At 42.2% G+C, this 24,181-nt stretch overlaps 2 protein-coding genes and 1 pseudogene across 2 annotated transcripts; 1 reads left to right on the top strand and 2 right to left on the bottom strand.

Annotated features, from left to right (window-relative positions):
• Positions 1 to 1,172: 1,172 nt before the first annotated feature.
• LOC129082410 (zinc finger protein 211-like) lies at positions 1,173 to 2,858 on the bottom strand. The gene has a single exon (XM_054588117.1). It carries the CDS (start codon positions 2,856 to 2,858, stop codon positions 1,803 to 1,805), a length of 1,056 nt encoding a protein of 351 aa, XP_054444092.1. The 3' UTR covers positions 1,173 to 1,802.
• On the bottom strand, positions 2,705 to 20,559 carry LOC129082409 (vomeronasal type-1 receptor 1-like; annotated as a pseudogene).
• Positions 20,560 to 22,663: 2,104 nt separating this feature from the next.
• Positions 22,664 to 23,587, top strand: LOC129082542 (vomeronasal type-1 receptor 1-like). The gene has a single exon (XM_054588242.1). It carries the CDS (start codon positions 22,664 to 22,666, stop codon positions 23,585 to 23,587), a length of 924 nt encoding a protein of 307 aa, XP_054444217.1.
• Positions 23,588 to 24,181: the final 594 nt, after the last annotated feature.

The following is a 24,181-nucleotide window of genomic DNA, read 5'->3' as shown; positions in this document are numbered from 1 at the left end:
CACACATACATATAAAGTATTATATACAAATATTCTAGCAGCATTATTTGCAATAGTCAAACCTGGAAGTAACTCAAATCCCATAAACAGATGAATGGATTAATGGTCTATCCATAGAAAAAATACTACTCAGTAATAAAAAGAACTACTCATATAAGCATCATTGAAGAATCTCAAAGAACTATGAATGAAACCAGAAAAAACAAGCTTTTAACAGATCAAACCACATAAAATTCTAGAAAGTACAAACTAATCTATCACAAATAAAGGTAAATCAGTGGTTGCCTGGAGGCCTGGGGAGGGGAAGGGCAGATTATAAGATCACATAAGGTAAAGCTGATGGACATTTCACAATTTTAATGAAGTTTCATGGGTTTGTATGTCATGTCAGAATTTAACAAATCACACATGTCAAATAGGTACAATATATTGCATGTAAACTATACCTGAATAAAGCTTTATAAACTGGTTCAAAAGACAAATCTAGATCTCCCATTATTTTCAGAAAATCAGGTGTGTCAATCATATATTGACTCTGATGACCTTGGAGGAGTAGCCTTGCCTCAGTGGTAGCAAATATTGCTGAGCATTGACATCTATTTCCACCTAAGTCAACATTGCTGGACAAAGGGATTTTGTTTCAATCTATGCTTGTTTTTCTGCCTGTATAGCAATGGCTTTTCTGTGAACGTCCCAGAGTCTGCAGGAATCCACAAAACCAATACCTTATTTTCTTTGAAATGAACTTGGCTACAAAAGGTACACGTACCTGAAGGTCCTGAGAATTTATTTGCACACAGATCCTTCACAATCACAGTAAGAGTCACTGGGACGTTTTTGGTGCCATTTTATCAGGGGCACATTCCATCTACTTTGCTGCAGTCTCCTCCACTTCAGTGTTACTGTACCAATTATGGTCCCCGCCCCCCTCCGGGGCCTTGAAGTCTTATGGCACTAGCCTAGTGAATCCTGGGTATCAAGACACGGGTCCTTTGTAGGACCTGGGGTTTTTCCCTCAACATCAAGGTTGCCACAGCTTCCTAACTCTTCAGGGTGTTCCCTGAGCCCACCAGAAGATTCTGACACCCTATGTACAAATAAGGACCACAAATCTCTTCCTAGGAGACCTTGGTCAACAATGTGTAGAGAGGTATATCCTTCCATCACTGTCATCTCTGAGGGACACAGAGCTTTGAACCCGCATGACAGCTGTTTTCCCCCTTAATTCTGGCAAAGCCAAACTGTTTTCAAATAAGCTCACACGGTAAATACAACCCCAAAGTCAAAGATGGCTTAAACAGTACCTTTATTCTTGCAAAATCCAAGTGTCACAGGAAATTAACACGTCCATACATAGTCCCTCTTGACAAAGCCACCAGCAGAACTCAGATCAGGTACAGCGGGCAAAAACTGAGCGAGTTCCATGCCCTAACTTATAAAAGAGAAGGGAGAAGAACCCTGGAAAGGCAAAGACTACAAAGGACTTCCTTCAGCAGGTGGGGAGTGCAGAGGTTAGCTTCCCCGAGTTGGGTAAAGTGGTGACTGATGCGCTATGTGGACCTGCCAAGTGGTAGAGGTGAAATGAATTCTACCATAGAAACTGGCAGTGACATGTATCTAGCATGGGCCCTGGGGCAGGTCAGAAAGTGTAAAACACTTCCTTATAGATTCCTATACCCAGAATTTAAGAACTTTTCCACTGAGGATATTCTGATATATGGGTTTTAATTCAGGTAAATGGCTCCCTCAGAAGTTCTCTCCTCCAGTGTAACACTAAAAGAAATTGCACATTCCCTGTACATCTAAGATCTTTCTCCAGTGTGAAGTCTTTGGTGTTGAATGAGGTCAGATTTATAGCTAAAGGATTTGCCACATTCAATATGTCCATAAGGCTTTTTTCCAGTGTGAACTCTCTGGTGTCGAATGAGGACTGAGCTTTGGCTAAAGGACTTTCCACATTCCCTACACTTATAAGGCCTTTCTCCAGTGTGAACTCTCAGGTGTCTAGCAAGGTTAGATCTGCAGCTAAAGGATCTCCCACATTCTCTGCATTTAACATGCCTTTCTCCAATGTGAACTTTCCTGTGGTTCTTGAGGCTGGAGCTACGGCCAAAGGATTTTCCACATTCCCCACACTCATAAGGCCTTTCTCCAGTGTGAACTCTCTGATGTATAATCAAATTGTAGTAGTAGGTAAAGAATTTCCCACATTCGCTGCATCCAAAAGGCCTTTCTCCAGTATGAACTCTCTGGTGCTGAATGAGGTTACATCTTCGGGTACAGGCTTTTCCACATTCACTGCATTTATAACGTCCTTCTCGAGTGAGGAGTCTCTGGTTCTGAGTTAGGGTGTCTGTGCATCTGAAGGCCTTCTTGCATTCTCCCCAGCTGTGAAGACTTTTTCCACTGTGAAAGGCACCCTCACATTCATTACTGTTGTTTGGCTTCTCCCCAGTGTGAGTGACCTGTTGATGGAAATGTCGCAGGCTGCCCAAAAAGTCCTTCCCAATCTCCCCACAGATAAAGGGCTTCTCTGATGCATAGACAGTGCAGCTCTTTGCAAACAAAGCTCTATCCACAGAACTAATATGTTGCTCCTTGTACTGTTGAAGGTTGGCTGTGAAGAACAGTTCTTTACATGTGTTTGTTTTCTTCCCAAGATGTGTTCCCTGATGCTCAGCCAAATGCATAATATCTTTTAGGATCAGGCCACACATCTCAAGGAGCTGGGTCTTCTGGGGACCTGAACCTGCTTTAAAAGTCCCGCTCTGTGATGCTCCTTCTAAATAAATGCCCTCTTCAGCCCCTTCCACTCCATTCCAACAGCCTGAAAGCAAAGAAGTGATAGTGAAGTACATGTTAACTTTATTGGTCAATAAACCAGGGGGCAAAAGCATTACAAATGTACATCTGACACATTAAGAACCAGTCCATGGGATCGTTTTCAGGAGAAGGGAGTTGGGGTCAGACTGATGAGCAGTTGCTGCATACTACTGGGTCCCTAAGGTCACAAAATTAGGCAGGCCTTATCAGGCACAGGACATAAGAGAAGGGTGTAGCCTGGGGATAAAAGGCATTTCTACAAGTCATTCTTCTGTCCGTGAATTTGGGCAGAATTTCATCTGCTAGTGACATGTGATACTGTGCAGAAGTCACATCCAGTCCCAGGAAAATTTGAATAGAATAAAGTAACTGGTGTCAAGGATTATTAAAAGGTATGTGCACACGTTAGGACACAATAACACTGGAAAGCACCGTGCAAGGAATAAGGTGAGGACTGACTGAGATAAGCAGTCCAGAGAGTAGGGATTAGCCCCAGGGCTGGACTGCGAATGACAAATCAGCAGAGTCAAGATTGGACAAGGGAAGGTTGACGTAAGGGGACCACTAGTAATGAAATGGCCCCAAAACGTTAGTCAAACAGGATAGGTTCCTAATATACTGTGAACGAAGCCCTGACGTCACATCCTTCAATTGCCATTCACCTCGGTCAGGCCCCACCCCGAGCTCCTCTTGTTGAGACTGGAGTCATGTACATGCTGTGAAGCACAGAGGACTCCTCCCTTAGCCCCAGATGAGCAACTGCATGGGACCTGGATGATCCGAACCCTAAAGGAAAGACAGGACAGGTCAGTGGCCATTACTGGTCCAGAACAACTCAGCACACAACTAATCACAGGAAAGATATTAAATACTACAAAAAGTACCTCGGAACTCCTAGAGGGAAGATGGCAGAGTAGTACGCACAAGGAATCTGTCTCCCTACTCAGACAATAACTGCACTGACAGAATCAATATGACCATAAATATTTTGGAACTCCAGAGCCCACAGAAGGCTTGCAACATGTTAAATTGATTTCATTCTGATAAAGTTCAGCTTTTAGGTAGTATCAGTTATACATCCCCTCACACAGTTCCCCACACTGAGCCCATGAACATGTAACCAGAGCAGCTTGCACAAGCCAGGATCCCTGTTCTCAGGGATCTGTGCCTTCATTTCTGCTTCTGATGGTGGAGGTACAACAGAGAGGTGGGCAGCCACTGTTGCAAACCACACCACCATTGTTGCAAGGCCCCTACCTACCTCACTGGCTGAAGTGACTTTGCGGGGAATTTAAAGGGCAGGCATCTATTCCCTCCATCCCCTTTTCTTTCATTTTTCTCTTATTCCTCTGTTGAGAGGCAGAATTTAAAGGACCAGGACATTCAAAATCAATCATATGGGGGAAATTTAGAAAGTTATCATACATGCCCAGGGAAAAGCACAGGTTCAGAAAAACTCCACAAAGATCTTAAGTTTTTACTCCTCAGACTGATCTCCGGCACTGAGATAACCTACAACCACTAAACAAACAAACAAAAAAAAAAAAACCACCACCGCTCCAGCAAATCCTAGAGGATGGGGATCAGATTTCTTGAGTTGTCACATCATAAGACACAAATGTCCAGTTTTCAGCAAAAAAATCAAAGAGCATACGAAACAATAGGATAGTATGGCCCAATCTAAGAGGAAAAAAAATAATCATGTGAAACTAAATTAACTAAGAAAGACCAGGTATTGTACTTCTTAGACAAAGACTTTAAAACAACTATCTAAAAGATGCTCAAAGAACTAAAATAAAATGTGGACAAAGTCAAGAAAGCATTGCATGAGCAAAATGGAAATAACAGTAAAGAGATAGGAAACATAAAAAAGAATCAAGAAAAAAATTTGAAACTGAAATGTACAACTACTGAAAAAAAAAATCACTAGAGAAATTCAAAAGCAGGTTTGAGCAAAGAGAAAACCAGTCAGTAAACATTAAGATATCAAATATGAGGAACAAAAAATAAAAATACTGCACAAAAATGAACATAGCATAAGGACCTATGAGATACCATGAGGTGGATCAACATATGCAATGTGGAGACTCAAAAGAAGGAGACAAAAGGGCAGACAGCTTATTTGAAGAAATTATAACTGAAGACTTGCCAAATTTGGGTCTGTGGATGCCTGATTGTTAGGGCTATCCAACAATGAGAATGTACTAAATGCCACTTAGAAATGCTTTGTTTTGAAAATTCTGCATTTCAGTTTTTTGGTCCCAGAATTTCGTTCTGATTTCAAGAATCTGGTTGCAAGAAGCAGTTGTCATCCACTCATTCCTCTGCTAAATTAAGTAAAAAATGTATGGACAACTAAAATGAGTCTGGATTAGCCAGAGAACATATATGCATAACCCACAGACACGGACAACAGTCTGGTGATGGCCAGAGGGAGGGTGGGCAAAGAGGGAGGAGAAGATGGAGGACATCTGTAGTAGTGTCAACAATAAAAATAAAGGGAAAAAATTTTTTAAGAGCCTAAAAGAATAGAAGAAAGAGAGCCCAGAAATAGATTCTTGCATAGATGGTCAAAAGATTTTCAACAAGGCCAAGGCCTTCTTGAAAGAACAGACTTTTAAAGACATGACGCTAGGAAAACTGGATACTCACACACGTATGTTGGACTCTTACCTAACATCATACACTAACATTAACTCAAAAATGGATCGAAAGTCTAAACTTAAGAGCTACAAACTATAAAATTCTTTAAAAAACAAAACAGAGGAAAAGCTTCATGATATTGTATTAGGCAATGATTCCTTGAATATGACATCAAAAGCACAAGCAAAACAAGAAAACAGACAAATTCGACTTCATCGAAATGAAAAACTTTTTTCATCAAAGGGCATTATTAAAATAGTAGAAAAGGCAACCCGCTGAACAGGAGAAAATATTTGCAAATCACATTCTGGTAATGGACAAATATCCAGAACACATAGAGAACTCCTAAAATTCAACAACAAAAAAACCCCGAACAACTTGATTCAAAAACAGGCAAAAAACTTGCCCTTGACAGGTGGCTCAGTGGTTGGAGCATCATCCCATACACCAAAAAAAGGTTGTGTGTTTAATCCCCTGTCAGGGGGCATTCAGGAGGCAACTGATTGATGTTTCTCTCTCTCTCTTCCTCTCTATCTAAAATCAATAAACATATCCTCAGGTAAGGATTAAAAAAAAAAGAGGGGGGCAAAAGACTTGAATAGATATTTCTCTAAAGAAGATATACAAATGGCCAATAAGCATATAAAAGGTGCTCACCACTAATTATTAACAAAATATAAATCAAAACCACAACGAAATACAACTTAACCATTAAAATGGTTATTATTAAAACACACACACACACACACAAAATAAGCATTGCGAAGGAGAGAGAAATTTGGATCTCTGTGCACTTCTGGTGGGAATATAAAATGGTACATGGAAATATGGATATGGAAAACAATATGGCAGTTCCTCAAAAAATTTAAAAAATAGAATTATCATATGATACAGCAATTCCAGTTCCAGGTAGTACCCAAAGGAACTGAAGCAGGGACACTAAACATATTTGTACACCTGTATTCATATCAGCATTTTTCACAAGAGCCCAGTGATCATCAATGGATGAATGGATAAACAAAATGTGGTACATACATACAATAGAATATTATTCAGTCTTAAAAATAAAGGAAATTCTGACACATGCTACAACAGATATGAATCTTACAAGGGGTGTCCAAACTTTTGGCATCTCTGTGCCACAATGGAAGAAGAGCTGTCTTGGGCCACACAATAAATACATTGTGACACATAATCACAAAAAAACTCTCATAATGTTTTAAGTAAGTTTATGATTTTGTGTTGGGCTGCATTCATAACCATCGTGAGCCACATGTGGCCTTAAGCTGCATGCTGGACACCCCTGGGCAATGTTATGCTAAGTAAAATAAGCCAGACACGTAAGTACAATTAGGATATGATTCTGTGCACACAAGATACTTTGAGGAGTCAAGCTCATAGACGTAGAAAGTAGAATGGTAGTTGCCAGTGGATGGGAGAGATACTATTTAATGTGTAGTTTCAGTGTGCAAGATTATGTTCTGTGGATACATGATTGTGATGGTTGTCCCATAATGAAAATGTACTAAATGCCACTTAGAAACGGTATTTTGTTATGTATATTTTACCACCAATTAAAAAAAAAAAAGAATCTTGGAGGAAGATCTCATAAGAACAGTCTGTGAAACTAGTAACCATAGAAGTGACTACAATTCCTGGCATAGTCAGATACAAATAAGTATCAGATAATAGGAAGGAGCAATACTAGGGTTCCATGGATCTAGACAGTCACTCAGCAAGGGAGAGCGCAAGACAGGTGGGATCCATTAGGCTGACCTCAAGACTACTAACCCCCAATCTTTCCCTGTGAGGCTTTGGGGAAGTGGGCACTGGGATGGTAAATAGAGAAGCATGCATGCACTCAGCCTAACCACAGCAACCACTATACACACCCATGAAACCAGGAAAGAGATCATGCCCATGCTTCAGACGTGAGAAAGACAAAGTTGTCCCTGGGAAAGAGAGAAAGGCAGAAACTCAAACAGGGCAGGAGGGTGGATGTGAGAGTCTTACCCAGGGAGGATGTAATTGCAAAGTTCTCCAGCATCACATCCTGGTACAGGCATCTCTGCGCCTCATCAAGGAGCTCCCATTCCTCCCAGGAGAAATATAGGGCCACGTCCTCAAAGGTCACAAGTCCCTGCCAGGACAGATGAAACCATGAACGACCTTACTCTTGAAAATCCACAATCTTATCTCCCCACACATCTATCCCATGTCCATCCTCCTCCCAAGATCCCCAAATTAGAGGAGATACCAAACCCTGGGTCCATTTGAGTCTTTTCTCATCTTCCCATTAATCATTCTGTTCACTGTTTTCCACTCCATAACCCGATGCAACTCTACCAAAGTAAGATCACCTCCCTCCTCTGACCCAGGCCTCCCACTGGCTCCAGGATACATGCCTAACTTCTAGGGCAGTCATTCCAAGCCTGACCCTTGTACCTTCTCTCGTTTGTTCTCACCAGAAAGGAGATCTGAAATTCCCTGAACCAGCTTAGACTCACCTCCAAGCAGTTCCGCATACTGTTACCTGTTTTTGTGATAAACTTCCATATCTCCTTCCATTGATGGCTTGAAATAAGAACTCCGCCATATAACTGCTGGCCTAGACTCAAGACCCTGAGCTCCCCTGGGAATTCTCCAGGGTCCCCAAACCAAAGGCTGGGAGAATGGCCAGTGAAGAGACTCATGACATCACCAATCCAGCGAAAATGTGGGCTGGTAACAATGAGGTCTGGGACACCTCCGCTTACCTGTGTAGGTGGCAAAAGCACTTCCGCAGCCATGGAAACCTATGGGAGGAGTCAGATCTTAGACGTCATCATGGCAGGGTTTCAGGGGCTCAGACCTTACCTGTACCCCTGTGAGGCACCAGAGCCAGGTAGCCTAGGGCAACTGTCTAACCTCTGTGCTGTCTCCTACTGTTACCGAACAATGGACCCATTGGGGGCGCGGTGCCCAGATGCTATTATCAAAACAACGCCCCACTCCTTCCCTGGGGTCCCTCGGTTGTGGGTCCTTTGCCCGCTGCCCTTGAAATTATGGCTCTCAATGGCAGAGTTTGGTGAAAAGCAAAGGAGCCATTTATTCAAGTTATACAGGTTTGATCAATGGCTAAATATCGCCCTTAAATCTCAAAATCCCTTTAAAATACCCACCATTTAAATCACCCACAGTCCTGCCTCTCCCCTTTGCCCAGTCAGGGATACCATCCTTCAAAAGAAAAAATGAACAGAAGTCTGGGGTTCGGCTAGGCAGGCCTCTTGTGGTTCCCAGCACCATCAGCTGGGTCACCGCGATCTCCGGTTCTTAATCCAAAACCATGTAGCACCTTCTCATGGCCCACTAACAAGAGTCCTTTCTTCCCTTTTCTTCCTGCATGGTCTTCCCATTGTTCCCCAGTCTGTGTCCCTCTCAACTGCAGGTACTGTATCCCCTCTCCCAGGTACCTTCTGTTTACAAAGTTTTTCAGACCTTCCCGGTTAGCCTTGTTGAGATGCAAAATAACCATCTTTGCATATGAGATTTGAAGCTATCCTGTTATTGACATGCAAAATGACTCTCAACGGCCCCACTCCAGGTCTCCCATCCCCCAAGATGGCCCTTCTTGTTTGGAAGAATATATCTTTCTTGGACATCCCAAGTTCTGAACCCCATTACAAATACCTTTGGGGGGAGGGGGCCCTGGCTGTGCCCTGTTACACAAGTTGTGTGTCCTTGGAAAAAGACTAAATCTCCCTCTGCCTCAGTGTCCTCATCACTCCTACAATCTATTATTTTTTTCTTGATTTTTTAAATCACCACCTGAAACTATATTTATTGATTTTTTAAAGAGAGAAATGAAGGGGTGGGGAGAGATAAACATCGATGTATGAGAGAAAAATATCCATCATATGCCTCCCATACCCACGGACCAAGGAATCGAACCCGCAACCCAGGCATGTGCCCTGATCCGAAATCCAACCTGCGATCTTTTGGTGCAGGGCATGACACTCCAACCGAGCCACCTGGCCAGAACCTACACTCTGCTTTTGTACTGAACAGACTTTGGGGAGATTTTTCAAACTAACGCATTGTCACAGGTGGACACAGGTAACCAGGTTCTTAGTGATCGCGGATAAAAAATTGGAGCGAACACACGGAGTTTCTAGCAGAAAGCGAGAGAAAGCAGCTTTACTAAGCCACACGGAACATGGGAGCAGGCCGACTCTGAGCCGAGCCGAGCCGAGCCCCACAGGCGCGACCTCAGGGGCTAGAGGGCTTTTACTCCTTTAGGTGGGTCTCCCCTGGCTAGTTTTTGGCAGGCTTTTATTGCGCATGTACAGGTAGTTATATTATTTTAAAGTTATGGCGCAGGTGGTCTCCCACCTTGTAAAGACAAGGCGGACCGTCAGCGCGTCACCCTCTCCGACTCCCGTCACACCACGTGTCCCCCACGAGCGCCTCACGGTCGGGGACGCCGGGGCTGCAGCACGTGACGGGCGCCCCAGGCCGGGGCTGCGGGGCGCGGTGGGCCGAGAGGGGAGGGCCCGGGCGATGCGCGCCCTCACCTCAGCCCGGCGCCTCAGCGGTGCCGCCGCCAGCGCAGACGCAGGGACAGGGGGCGTGAGGCTATCCCAGCGACCGGGGCCGGGACGCCGTTCACAGACCTCTCGAGGTCGGTCTTGCAGGCAGCAATGTCCCCGACCTTCCACCAACCGCTGTGCAAGCGGACACAAAGCCTCCTCTCGCGCTTTGTCGGTCACCTCCTCCGGGACCTGCAGGGGCCAGACCCACAGCGCCTCAGTCGGCCAGCCAACCCGAGAGCCGCTGGAACGCCCGCCAGGAACGGGCCGGAAGGCCCGCCCCGATGCGATTGCCCCCGTGAAAAGATCCCTGTTCTGGGCTTTTATTCGTTTGACGCTACTGCCGCTCAACGCATGGCTCTCTGGGTAACGTAGTTCCCACAGCCGCACTGGCGGGGGAGGCGCCACGCCAGGCTCCGTGAGAAACGGTGAAGGAGCCTGATGAGATCGCCGGGAAATGACCTCGTCACCATTGTGGGCGCGGTAGCGGCTTCGCTCCCGCTAGAGCCCGAGGGCCTCAGGACGGCTTCTGGGGGAGTTTTCGCGGCTGCCGGTCCTTCAAGTGTTTAGACGTTATTACAGTATTTCAGATTCCGTGACGCCCACCCAAGTTGACCACCCGCTGGTAACTGGAAGCAAATAAACATTATCTTAATTCCTCTTCGAACGCGTGTCGCACGAAGCGTTAACGTCATTTTTGTGAGCTTCAGAAGTTCCGTCTGAGACGAAGGAAGACACCCTTCGGGGCCAAGATGGCGACGGCAGAGGACGGGGAGTGGACAGCTGTGAACCAGGCAGGATCTGGACTTCGGGTACCCACGGAACACATCTCCCTGCCTCTCTCCAATCGCAATGACTGTGCCCAGCACACTAAGAAATACTGTTATCCATAAAACGTAAAATTGTTTTACCTGTAAAGCAAAACTTCTATATATGCACATTTGTAACGGTACAGCGAGGCCCACCCCAAGGGGATTTGTAATGGGGCCCAGAAATCAGGGTTTCCAAGAAAAATAGAGGATATTCTCACCCTCGCCCTCAAAGGCAGGGGCTGCTGAGAGGACTGGGAGACAGGGAGCAGGGCCATTGAGAGTAACTTCGAGGCAGGCGATAATAAGGAAGGCGGAAACCAGAGGTGCTGCAGGGCTAAGATAAAGAACATGGATAAAGGGTGGAGGCCCTGTTCTAAGACCGGTAGTTCCTGCTTTCTGGAAAAGCACTGAATACTAGTGAATCAGGAATGGACCTGCGCAGGAGATGCTATCTGACCCCTGCTTTATTATAATATTATTATAATAAATTAGCATTGTAGGACCGCCTTCCCAGGGGCCAATCAAGGAAATCATGGGAGACCACTGTGCAGTAACTTTAAAGTAATGTACCTACTTGTACATACACAATAAAAGCCCACCCAAAAAGAATGAAAGCCCTCTAGCCCCTGAGGTCAGGCACTTGTGCTCTCTCGCGCGCTCTCTCTCTCTCTCTCTCCCCCCTCAGCTCTGCTTGGAGTTGCTCTGCTCCCATGTTATGTGTGGCTTAATAAACCTACTTTCTCTCGCTCTCTGCTGTAAACTGTTCGGTTCAAGTTTTTGTCCCCAACCCCCAAGAACCTAGTTACCTATGCTTGCCTGTGACAACTTTGCATGTCAATAACAGACCAAGGACCATTGAGGGTTACTTTGAATTCAACAGGTTGTCTTCAAACTGGACTTGGAACACGGCTTTCGAGAGTTACTCTGAATATCAATACAGGCCAGCCTCATACTGGACAGGGAACAGGGCCATTTGAGTGTCATTTTGCATGTCAGTAACAGGATAGCTTCATACCTCATATGCAAAGATGGTTATTTTGCATAGCAACAAATCAGGAAGGCTGGCATAACTTTAACCCAGGATGTAACTGAGAAGGCAGCTCCCCTGGTTGCAGGGCCTGCTGGAGGAGTAGGAGATGGGGTTGCTAGGGAGTATTCCTGCCTGGGTTGGGATGTGGGCTCAGCAGCCACGGTAGAGGATTTTAACCATGCGATTTTGGGAGCGGAGTGGTGGCTCCCTTGACCATGCAGCTTAGGAAGCAGGAAAGCAAGATGTAACAGCCATGCAGGTGGTTTCCCCGTGCCCCGTTACAGTGTGTGTGAATGAGAGCTCTGAGATGGTTTGTTCCATGCTGGGAGGAAACAATGAGAAGACCATGTGGGAAGGAGAGGGGAGAGAGGACTCTTGCTAGTGGGCCATGAGAAGATGCCACATGGTTCTGAATTAAGAACTGGAGATCGTGGCAATGCAGTGGATGGTGCTGGGATCAATGAGAGCCCTGCCTAGCTGAGGTCCGGAATTCTGTTCTTTTATTCTGAAGGATGGTACCCCTGACTGGCCTGACTAGGCAAAGCTGACAAGGCAGGACTGTGTGTGTGTTAGTGGGTGTTTTAAAGGGATTTTGAGATTTAATGGCAACACTTAGCCATTAATCAAAACTTGTATAACTTTTGAATAAATAGGTCCCTTTTCGCCAAGCTCTTCCATTGAGAACCATAATTTCAGGGGCAGTGGGCAAATTAACCTAGAACAGAGGGACCCCAGGGAAAGGGCGGAGGGCATCGTTCCAGTAATAGTGTCTGGCGCTCCCCTACAATGGGTCTATTTATTGTTTGGTAATGCATTCTTTTTCCTAATATACATTGAAAGATTTTAAGGTGTAAAATATAAATTTAACTATTGCTTATGAAGGAGTACTACTCTATGGACATTTAACAGAAAGTGTAAAGTATGAGAACTGCTGGAGAAAAACAATGTTGGCAGCTTGATGTCATTTCAGAATTCTGTCTGCACATTGAGGTACCACTGTGTGTGTGCCTGTGTGTTCCTATGTATTCCTATACAAATTGTTTTTTGTTTAGTATTTAGTTTGGTTTTAAGTGCAAATGAGGCACATCAAGAGAGAAGGTGTAAACACATTAAGTTTTATTCAGACAATAAAACAAACACTTTAGGAATTATTATATTGAACTAGTTCTGTACATATTTATAATGGAAACTTATTGGTGAAATAGACATTAAAAATAAATTAGGGCAGTATAACAATCACATTTCTTTTAAAAAAGATTTTTACTTATTTACTTTTAGAGAGAGAGGAAGGGGAGAGGAAAAGAAACATTGATATGTGGGTAGCTTCTGGCATGTCCCCAACTGGGGATCTGACCAGCAACCTGGGCATGTGTACTGATTGGGAATTGAATCACCATTCTTCCAGACCCCAGGCTGGCACTAAATCCACTGAGCCACACCAGCCAGGACAAAATCACATTTCTTAAAGATATGGTTACATATAAATGTAAGTATTTGAAAATGTTCTATTCAAATAACAATCCAGACTTATACCTTGGTGTTACATATGGAATTAATTAAACTAATTTTTTTTAAACTAAAATATAGACATTCCACTGGGGACAATGTTTACTGTTACTGAGCTAAGGGTGTCTATTCAAAAATGATACATTATTAAACAATATCCATAATGGGTACACATTTTTCTCAAGGTAATATGTACCTTGGCTTTGGAAATAAATTCTTGATATGGTTTATACCTTTACAATTTTACTTTTGTCATCTATCTATTTGTTACTGATGCAGTGCTCAGATAGGTGGTGAGATTGTTTAATTTATGTGTGTGAGGGGTCTCTTGGAATTGAAAGATCATCCTCTCATGTTTGGTCCAAGAAAGGAATCACGATGAATGTGACAAAAAAGGGGCTGGGAGCAGGGGCTTTATAGGAAGTGTAAATAACGAGGGTAAAACTTCTGAAACAGGATTGTGTTTGGTATTTCTCAGAAACACTGACAAGCCAGTGAGTCCGTCGCAATGTGAGTCCGAAGAGAAGTGACCTGGTGGTTTCCTGCCAGATAGGAAACGTTGAGGGCAGCTCACAGACGGGGCCATTTTAAGGAACAGGAACACAGGGCACTAAATGTCACACACTCCATCATTCATTTCCCAAGGGACATACATCTATAATGCTCCCTCATATACCTGGGCCTGTCAGAATTTCTGTCTTACTTCATTGCTGATTTAGCTCTTCACTGCCACGGTTCAGTTATGTTTCCTACTATCTGCAGTATACAAGTTATTTATATCTAGATAATAATACAAATAAGTAAAAGAAAATATTGCTGAGAGGAAGGAAAAATTCAAATGGGAATACTCACACCTTGATAAAATTATTTAAAATTTTTAAAAACTTTGAAGACAATGTTATACAAACTTACAGTATTAAAAAACTAATGAAATTGAGTTGAGTTCAGACTTTTTAGGAGCTTCAGGACCGTAAAGTAGTAAGACTTTTAAATAATTGAAGAAACAACGACCTTCAGACCAAGATCTTTTGTATATAGCCAACACGTTATTTCAGAAGGGAAGACTAATATCCATATATAAAGCTAAAAGTCAGAAGAATCTTTACCACACTCAGAGCCACATCAAAAACTCTAATAGAGAAAGTAGGAAGAGCAAATCATGTACACTTTCCATGTCACTGACCTTAAGATTTATTCCCAGAATTAATCATTATTTTCCCACTTTAAACACATCATTTGCCGATAATGAGTACCAGAGTTCGACTGTGTATCTTGGTCTGCTGTACTCCTAATGGGTCTTTTTAGAATGTTTTTGAACAAAATGAGTACCGGTGACCACAGTGGCTGGGGGTTGTCCTGGGTAAGTTGCGCTCCAAGCTCCCCCGTGGAGGAGAGGGCGCTTAAGGCCGCAGCCCAGGACGCTTGCACTTCCCAAGAGAGATAGGGAGGGAGAAAGAGAGGAGAGAAACATCACGTGACCAGGAACCATCCCTGCAACCCAGGCTTGTTCCCTGGGAACCCCACCTGTGAATCTCACCTCACTGGGAATCCCACCTGTGACCTTTTGCTTTGCCAGACAATGCCCAACCAAATGAGCCAAACTGGTGAGGGCTAATTGTCAAGTTTTAAAATAAGTTTGATATGAAATATAAAAAAAGTTTCTTGGTTGAAAATCTTGGATCGGTTGAGTCAATGAAATGAAGAATCACTTCTCAGAATATAGAATAAACATGGGCACAGAAACGTTCATAAATTTTGTGAGTTTTGATAAATTGGGATCCAGCATTTCATAGGTGTAGTTCCCAGATCAGGAGAATTAGCATCCCTTGGAAATTGTTAGCAATGCAAATTTATGCATTTTAACTCTAACTTAATCAGAAACTTTGGAGGTGAGGCCCAGCTGTCACATTTTAAGAGACTTTCCAGGTGATTTCACTTCAGGCTCAATTTTGAAAATGACTGAATTATATAAGCTAACATTGCTGTAAGAGTTCTGGATTAGGAAAATTGTTTAAGTCCATAATTTTGGTGTAGTAAATTAAATATTGTTCACTTCTAGAGAATGAAATGCAGCCAAAGGCACTATATATATCAACAATAGACAATTGCACAAAATACCTGACTTATAAATGAAAATTAGATAGATACATTTAAAGTCTTTTTGAAAATATGAAAAGACTTCGGTGAAAGGAAATAGTATCAAATTGTTGAAAAGAAAGAACAGTCTTAGTGATAAATAATAGAAAAAAGGAAAATACAATTGGAGTTATTTCAAAATCTTTGCAATTTATTGGCAATGATTGAGCAAAAAATATTTATTGAATGTTATTTAATAAAATATGAACCTCCAAAATGAAAATAATCTTTTCAGACCAATTAATACCATTTAAAAAATGAATATGAAAATGTAAATTTTTAATCAAATGCTTTATCTTTTATATAATGTATTTTTTAAATAAATTTTTTAAAATTTATTTTTAGAGAGGGGAGAAAGGAGGGAGAAAGAGAGAGCAAGAAACATCAATGTGGGTTGCCTCTTCCGTTCCCACAATTTGGGACCTGCTCTGCAACCCAGGTATGTGCCCTGGCTGGGAATTGAACTGGTGACCTTTTGGTTTGCTGGCACTCAATCCACTGAGCCACACCAGCCAGGTATATACTGTCTGTTTTAAAAACTGACATATAACATTGTGTAAGGTTTAAGTGCACAATATGTTGATACGACACATATTGCAATGTGATCGCCACCATAGTATTAGCCAACAACTCCATCAGATCACATAATTAACTTTTTTTGTGGTAAGAACATTTAAGATTCAGTCTCCTAATAACTTTTAAATACATAATATAATATTGTTAATTATAATCACAATGCTATGCATTAGATCCCTGGAAGAGTTTGTGAAGGGGCCAAACTTTAAAACTAGGTCAAGTCTGGGCTGAAACAAGAAACTAGAACAAACAATACCCCAAGATGAAGGGAAGAATTAGAGCCCCCCTTAGTAACAAGATAGGACAACGGCTGAGCCTTGACTCAGATAAACAGCCCGTAAAAGCAGGGTCAAAGCTGAGGATAAGGGAGGAACTAATACCAAGAAAAACATATCAGGGTGCAGCCCCCATGCAGCTGGGCCAGAGTCGACAAGAATGAGGAGGAGGCATAGGACAACGGTTGAGCCTTGCCTCAGATAAACATCCTGACCAGAGAAAGACAGAGTAGGGGGCCCAGTAACAGCCTTGAACCCAATCAGCAAAAAAAAAAAAGAAAGAAGCTGCCTATCGCTAACTGCCACTTCTCGCCCTTGTATCTTGCTTGCTTGCTCTGCTTATAAAAACCCGTGTACCCTTACAGCGGCGCGCCTTTTTCCTTTCGAGGGAAAGGTGGCTCCTGCGCAGGTAAAACTTGGCCAAATAATAGTGTGTGATCAAACTCTAATTCCTGAGCTCATACTTGCGGGGATCGTAACAGTTTGTACCCTTTCACAAACATCTCCTCAATTCCCTCACCCAAAACCCCTGATAACAACCATTCTACTCTCTCCTTCTATGAGTTCAAATTTTTTCAGATAACACATATAAGTGAGATGCAGAATTTTTCTGTCTTTGTTGACTTACTGCACTTAGCATAATGTCCTCAAGATTCATCCATGTTGTCGCAGGTGACGGAATTTCCTTCTTTCTCATGGTTGAATAATATTCTTATACACACACACACACACACACATACACACACACTCTCACAGGGTCTGGCAGAAGTAAGGCCTGCTTGAGTGTGGTTGGTAGGGTAATAATATGACTGTAATAATTTATAGTTTTAATTTAAACATTTCAACTAAAATGTCATATGGTGCTCAAATGCGATATTGTTATGTTACAGAATTATATGCTTATGATTTTGTAATAAAAAGGGGCATTATTTGTGCCAGACCCTGTATATATATCACATCTTCTTTGTCTTTATTTTTCCCATTGAACATTTACTGAATAATTTAGAGAGCTGTTGATTTTGCCTGTCACAATGGGCCTGTCACTAACTATTCTTAGAACAAAAGTTAGAATTCTTAACTGGTCCTATATTTTAGAACTGGGCAATACATACATTTATTGCTTCTCCCCCAACCATACATGTCCTCACTCTACATTCCAAACATGATGGAGTTCTTCAGATGACTGAAAACAGCATATGAATTCACATATGAGGTCTTTACGGAGGATGTTTTCTCCACACGAAACTGCTAGATTCTAAAGTCTATAATTGATGTTTTTCAGGCAGCCACATAAAAAACAAGTACACAGTGACAACACTTTTCTTCGAATATGATGTTTTTTCCTATTATATTAAAAGCTTCCCAGGACTCCCCATTAGCTAATGAAACAATTAGATTAAGTTTATATAACTGTGTAAAAAATTCATTTTCCAGTTACACTGTTAGCTGTACAAAAAAAATCATTGTTTTTATTCACCATTATGTCCCAGATTCCTAGTAAACTACTTTGCACCTAATACTCGCCTATGTTTTTAAGTGAAAATTAGCCCTGACTGGTGTTGCTCAGTGGGTTGAGCATTGTTCTGTAAACTGAAAAGGTTACCAGTTCAATTCCCGGTCACCATATATACCTGGCTGCTCAGTCACAACAATGTTTCTCTCCCTCCCTCCATTCTCCTCTCTATAAAAATAAATGAAATTTCTAACAACATGACAATTAAAGATTGATCCCACTGCAGAAATTAACTGACATAATTGTTTAACAAGACGAGGAAAAAGTTTTCTGGTACAGGAATCAAAGAAAATGAGAGACACCCAGGTGTCACAGCTGATGACCACGAAGAGGCTGAATGCCGGGAAACAAGAAGCTATCAGCACAGAGACATCCACCAGCCACTGGTTTGGATTCACAGTTAGAGCAACACAGAGCTAAAAACAGAAGAGAGACAGTAAAAGGAGACAAATATGCCCACCAGAGGCAGGATGCAGCTTGTGGCTCTGGCTTCATGGCAGGGCCTTAGGGAGATTCTGTTGCTGTGAATGTGCTGCACTCGCTGCTGGCAACTGCACCATGAGCAAGACAAGAACTATGGAGCCGCTAGGCCATGTCATGAAGCTCAAACACGTAACCTCAATGGAAGAAAATACAACCGCATTTAACAAGCTAATAAATCTGTCTAGCAGAAAAAGTATCCATAATTTGTGTGCACATTTCTATTTTTGAGGTTTTTGGGGTCAGTCATTTTCATAGGAATATAAACATTTACCAAGAGATGAAGAATCCAGAAAAGGAAACTGCAGAAGTCAGTGCATTATGGAGACCTGTTTCTGAAGTCCATCCACCAAGAGGCTGTGAGTCAAAACATGATGGCCTGGAAACCACTCAGAAGGCAAGTAGTGCTGAGAGGAACCCCTCTGGCCGCTCTGTGTAAATAGAAGACAAGTTTACACCTAGTATCACCCAGGAAATATTTCAATCAAAAAACTGTCATTGCCTAAGGAATCTCTTTGGAGAAAAGAGTCAAGTTGTGGGGAAAACCAGTTGAATGATAATCTGACCTGTGGGTGTCAATGTGTGTCTACTGATTACAGTGAAGTAATAAAGACAAAGAAGGGAGGAGTTTCCCAGCATGCCCACTGCAGTCTGAGTGAGGAAGGTAATCCCCTTTGTCAAATTGGCACGTTCATCCCCTTCATACCCAGGAGATGCTGATTTTAATGTCAGATATAAAGATTAAAAAAACATAAGTATGATACCTTCCTTGGCCAGGTATGTCTACTGCTTAGTTTAACACATATTTCCCCTCCATTGGTAAGAGATATTCTTTAAGTGGACTTTAAAAATATGTGCTATGGGTGTGGTGATTATTAATTAAGGCCTGAGTGGAATCAATCTAAATGTCCATATAAAGATAGAAGTTTGGATAAACCATGCACCAAGACTATAACAACTTTTAATAGAAAATGAAAAGAAAAAATATATATGCACATGGACAGGAAAGGAAAAAAAATCCTGTTTTTCTCCAACTCATTACAGCATTTTATAACATGGTATCCTCAGCATGAGTCCTACGGTAACCACCCTATTCGGTGCATAACCCATTCCTATTCCCATATTTCACTACACCTGTGTCCTGTTCTCTCTCTTTCCACAGAACCCACCAGCTTCTAATAACGTGATGCGTAGCTTAATATCTTGGGAGCATCACTTATGGTCTGTTTCTCTGAACCAGAATAAAAGTTCCATGAAGGAAAAATTATTTTCATGTTTTGTGTGCTGATACATCCTCTCTACCCAGAAGAGTGTATGACCCACAGAAGCTAGAAAATTAATCTTTCTTGAAGGTCTGTATAAATATGTCACCGTAACACTCCTGTCTGTTTGAGCCACCCTGGCTGCTCCTAACTACTCAGTTACTCTCCCCTCTTCAGTTTGAGCTCCCGGAAAGTCTCAGGAATTAAAAGAGAACCTTATTTTGAAAAGAAACCACCAAGATGATTAAAAATCCAGCAGAGTTTGGGTTTGCCTGTCTCACTCAATAGACTTCAGTGTCCTTTACTGTACTTCCATTGGGATTATTGTTGGTTTCAAATGTGTGGTCTCCCCCAGACTTTTCTGTCACTTCCCTTGGGTATTTTTGTTCTTCGGTGGAATAGCTTTCGGTAATTTCCACAATTAACAAATGTTTTTCAGGGACACTCCGCGCTCCCCTTGCAGACACTGTCACAACAATCACGGGTGAAATGATAATCGCTTCCCAAACAAGGAGATGAGATCATAGAAGCCCCAACCTTTGTATCAGGGTAGGATGCCGCTGTCCACACCTGCACAGGTGCTGCCTGGCTGCCCGGTGCCCCGGCTGCAACTGCCAGCCAGGTAAGTAGCGACTCTGTTCAGGTAAGTATCAGATTCTGAGATGGACTTCACGTGAACATTCAGTGATACAGAGGAAAAATGATTCTGTGTCTTGGAATTGGAACATAAAACTCTAACACACATGCAGACACACACATGCATGTATATCCAGGACAGATTTTATTTTAGGAAACCCTTGGCATATTGCCAGCTTCATTCACCTGCGTTGAGACTGCCTGACACCTCTCCTTCCTGTTACAGCTCTCTAAAGTCGTCTCTCCCGTGTCCCTGACCGCACACAGGGACCCACAGGTTTCCGGTGTCCAGGCTCCATGCTCCAGGTAAGTGACGAGCAGTAAGACAGAGAAGACAGGCCCCGGCTGCTGAGGCGACACCAGTGTCTGAGTGACAGGTGTTGTCCCTGCATTTGCTTTTGTTTTGTTTTTGTTTTGTTTGCGGAGAGTACGTTGGGCTAAATGAAGTTTGTGATAGTATGTTTCCTTATAGAAGAATATTAACATTTACTTAGAGAAAAGGAAGGCTCATTCCGTCTCCCATGTCAGGGACAAAAATAAAAAGCTTATTTCAGAAAACCTGTGGCTCACTATTATGTTTGACAAGGTCTTTTAGGGAATTTGAAGATATTTTTTGCCCCGTACATGAAAGTGTCACTTGTCGAGTTTTGCTCCCTTTTTTTTAGTGAGAAATGGCATTTACGTATGACAATTACTTTAGATGGTCATTACCATGAATGATGATGTCTAGACTCTAGCAACAAAAAGAAATAGGAAATGCATATGTGTCTTAAAATTATACACTACATACATTACTTTTTCCCAAATTTATAGGAGTAGAGGGTTTTTTAAAAAAAAGATTTTGTTCATTTATTTTTAGAGAGAGGGTAAGGGAGGTGGAAAGAGAGGGAGAGAAACATCGATGTGTGGGAGATACATGGATCAGTTGCCTCTTGCAGGCCCCACCTAGGGACCTGGCCCATGACCCAAGTATATGCTCTGACTGGGAATCAAACCAGTGACCTTTGAGTTCACAGGCTGGCACTCATCCACTTAGCCACACCAGACAGGGTGTAGACTAAAAGTTTTATTTAAAGTTGTATTTCATGCATAGATGCCATATTTTGCCATGTATAATGTACACTTTGTTGCCCAAGTTCTTGAGGGAAAAATAAGGATGCACATTGTTCATGGGTAGTACTGATTCCGTATTTATAGAACTGTTTTAATTCTTTATTTATGCTTATGTGTTAAAAGTGTAACTCTAGAAAGCAATAACGATAATTTATTGTACCATAATATGCTCAAAATTAAATGCTCAAATCCCTTTATATTACAAAAAAAACAAGTATCTAAATATAAATAAATAAATAATTGAATTAAAAAATTCAATGAGAGAATTTTTCCTGAAAAATTCGGGGCAAAGCATGGGTACGCATTATACACAGCAATATTCTAAAAGTCTTCTTTGCAAATTATATTAATAGAGTTTTTAAAAGATTTTATCCATTTATTTTTAGATGGAGTGGAAGCGAGGGAGCAGGAGAGGAAGAGAAGCATCACTGTGGTTACCTCTTGCACTCCCCCTACTGGGGACCTGGCCCACAACCAAGGCCTGTGACAGGACTGGGAATCAAACTGGTGACCCTTTGGTTTGCAGACAGGCGCTCAGTCCCCTCAGCCACACCAGCCAGGGCTATTAATAGATTTTTATATGTGTCAAATTATTAATGCACAATATAGATATGAACATTTTATTGTTTCTTTTTAGGAATTTCTGCCTTCATCTATGCCTTTGTTTTGTAGTAACTTAACCTTTTTCTTACAAGTAACACATAGAATACCATGCTGGTAGGCAATCAGGGTAATTTTTTCATTTAACTTGAATTTTATGGATTCTAATATCTGACTTCTATTACTGTTTTTCAAGTTATGTGGTATATTTATATTTATATAAATGTCAGAAATGTAACTCAGACCACTTCATAAAGCCTCGTCTTTATTTCTAGCCTTTCATCCTGATCAATCTCTGCCCCTATATTTATATATTTATATTTTTAAAAAATACTCTTACACCTGTTTTGTATCTTACATTTTCATGTGAGACTATATAATGGGGAAGGATTGTATCTGAGCACAGAATCTCCCTCATTCATCTCCATGTCTGTAGGGGACCCGGTTGTGTGGTTAAGCCTCTTCCGTTCACCCTGGACATTCACACCGAGACTGTTTAACATCCAGGTCTTTATTGAACTGCCTTTGCACACATGAGCCAAAATTCTAACTGCCCGCTTCAAGTGAGACTATGTGGGAGAGGATAAGCTTTAAAATGGAAGGACATGGTAATGGTGACACGTTTATTTTCCTTTAACTCTTCATTTCTCTGACTTCAGTTAAAACCCGTGCCCTCCAGTTTCTGATGCAATGCTCTCTGCCAACTTGGACATCGGGATTATGTTTCTCACTCAGACAGGAATTGGCCTCCTGGGAAGTTTCTCCCTCCTTTGTCTTTATACCTTCACTTTGCTCACGGGACATAATTCGAGACCCACAGACCCAATTCTCATGCAACTGGTCACAGCCAATTGTGTGGCTCTTTTCACTAAAGGGATCCCTCAGACAGTGGCATCTTTTGAATGGAGGTATTTCCTGGATGATAATGGATGTAAATGTGTCTTCTATTTTCACAGCGTGGCCGTAGGAGTTTCCTTCAACACCATCTTTCTCTACCATGGCTTCCAGGCCATTAAACTAAACCCCAGTATTTGGAGGTGGATGGAGCTCAAGATTAGATCCCTAAACTTCATTGCCTTCTGCTGCTCCCTCTGCTGGATCCTGCAACTCTTGTTACGTTCATGTGTACTCATGGTAATAAAAGGTCCCTTGAACAGGAAGAACTTTAGTCTGAAAAATACGTATGGATTCTGTTCTTGGCATACAAGTGAGAATTTTGCAGGGTCATTCATTACAGTGCTGTATTGTTGCCCTCACATTTTTAGTTTGGGCTTCATGATCTGGGCCAGTAGCTCCCTGGTTCTTGTCCTGCACAGACACAAGCAGCGAGTCCATTGCATTTGCGGCAGCAGACGCTCCCCCAGACCTTCCTATGAGGCCAGAGCCACATGCACCATCCTGATCCAGATGAGCATTTTTGTTCCATTTTACTCAACCTACTTAATTTTGACAATTTGGATGACTCAAACAAGAAACCGTGGCCAGTGGGTGCTGAACTTCTCTGTCTCTGTGTCATCGTCTTTTTATGCCGTCGTTCCCTTTGCTCTCATCATCAGTGACCGCCGGGTCTCTCAGCTCTGCTTGGCCTGCTGGGCTGGGAAATCCACTTCTTAATCTGGTTCTAGTTCCATCAGGCTCTTCTTTCTCGGTGTCATTCAGATATTCATTTCAACGTTTGTTAATGTTTGGGGACATCTGAAATGTAAGGAATGTGTGATGTTGTTGCAAATAAGGGCAGTAATGTGCCTGCCTGCATCAGTGCTAATGTGGGGCTAAAAATGAACATCACGTATACAGTGAAACAAAGAGTCCTTATTCTAACTGTTCGGTTCTTCAGTGGAGAAAGCCAGGAGACTTAAAATCCTGTAATGAAGGGAAATTCCTGACTTTGAGGCCCCTGGGAAGTCTTTCACTTTGGGTCTCGTAGAGATTCCTGGAAACCGTTTTCCTTTTACTTAAATATATTTCTAAGCATTGTTGAGTTCATCTTTTTCTGACAAGGGAATGTCACCTGGAAAGACCCTCATGTGGAAGATATGTACAGCCTCATGGGAGTAAGACGAATCCTGAATGTTGGGAGCGTTGATAGATGGGAGCGCAACACAAATGAAGGCGGTGGATGTTCTGAGTAACTACTTAGGACAGGCTGAGAAATCTGAATTTTGTTTTAGAAAATTATGGACAGCAAAGGGATTCAACCCAGTGGGT

This window comes from Pteronotus mesoamericanus, unplaced genomic scaffold, assembly GCF_021234165.1.
Source record: "Pteronotus mesoamericanus isolate MK-2021 breed Mesoamerican mustached bat unplaced genomic scaffold, CSHL_Meso_final scaffold_128, whole genome shotgun sequence".
NCBI lineage: Eukaryota > Metazoa > Chordata > Mammalia > Chiroptera > Mormoopidae > Pteronotus > Pteronotus mesoamericanus.
Note: the sequence above shows the minus strand (reverse complement) of the source record. Positions and strands in the feature narration are given on the sequence as shown.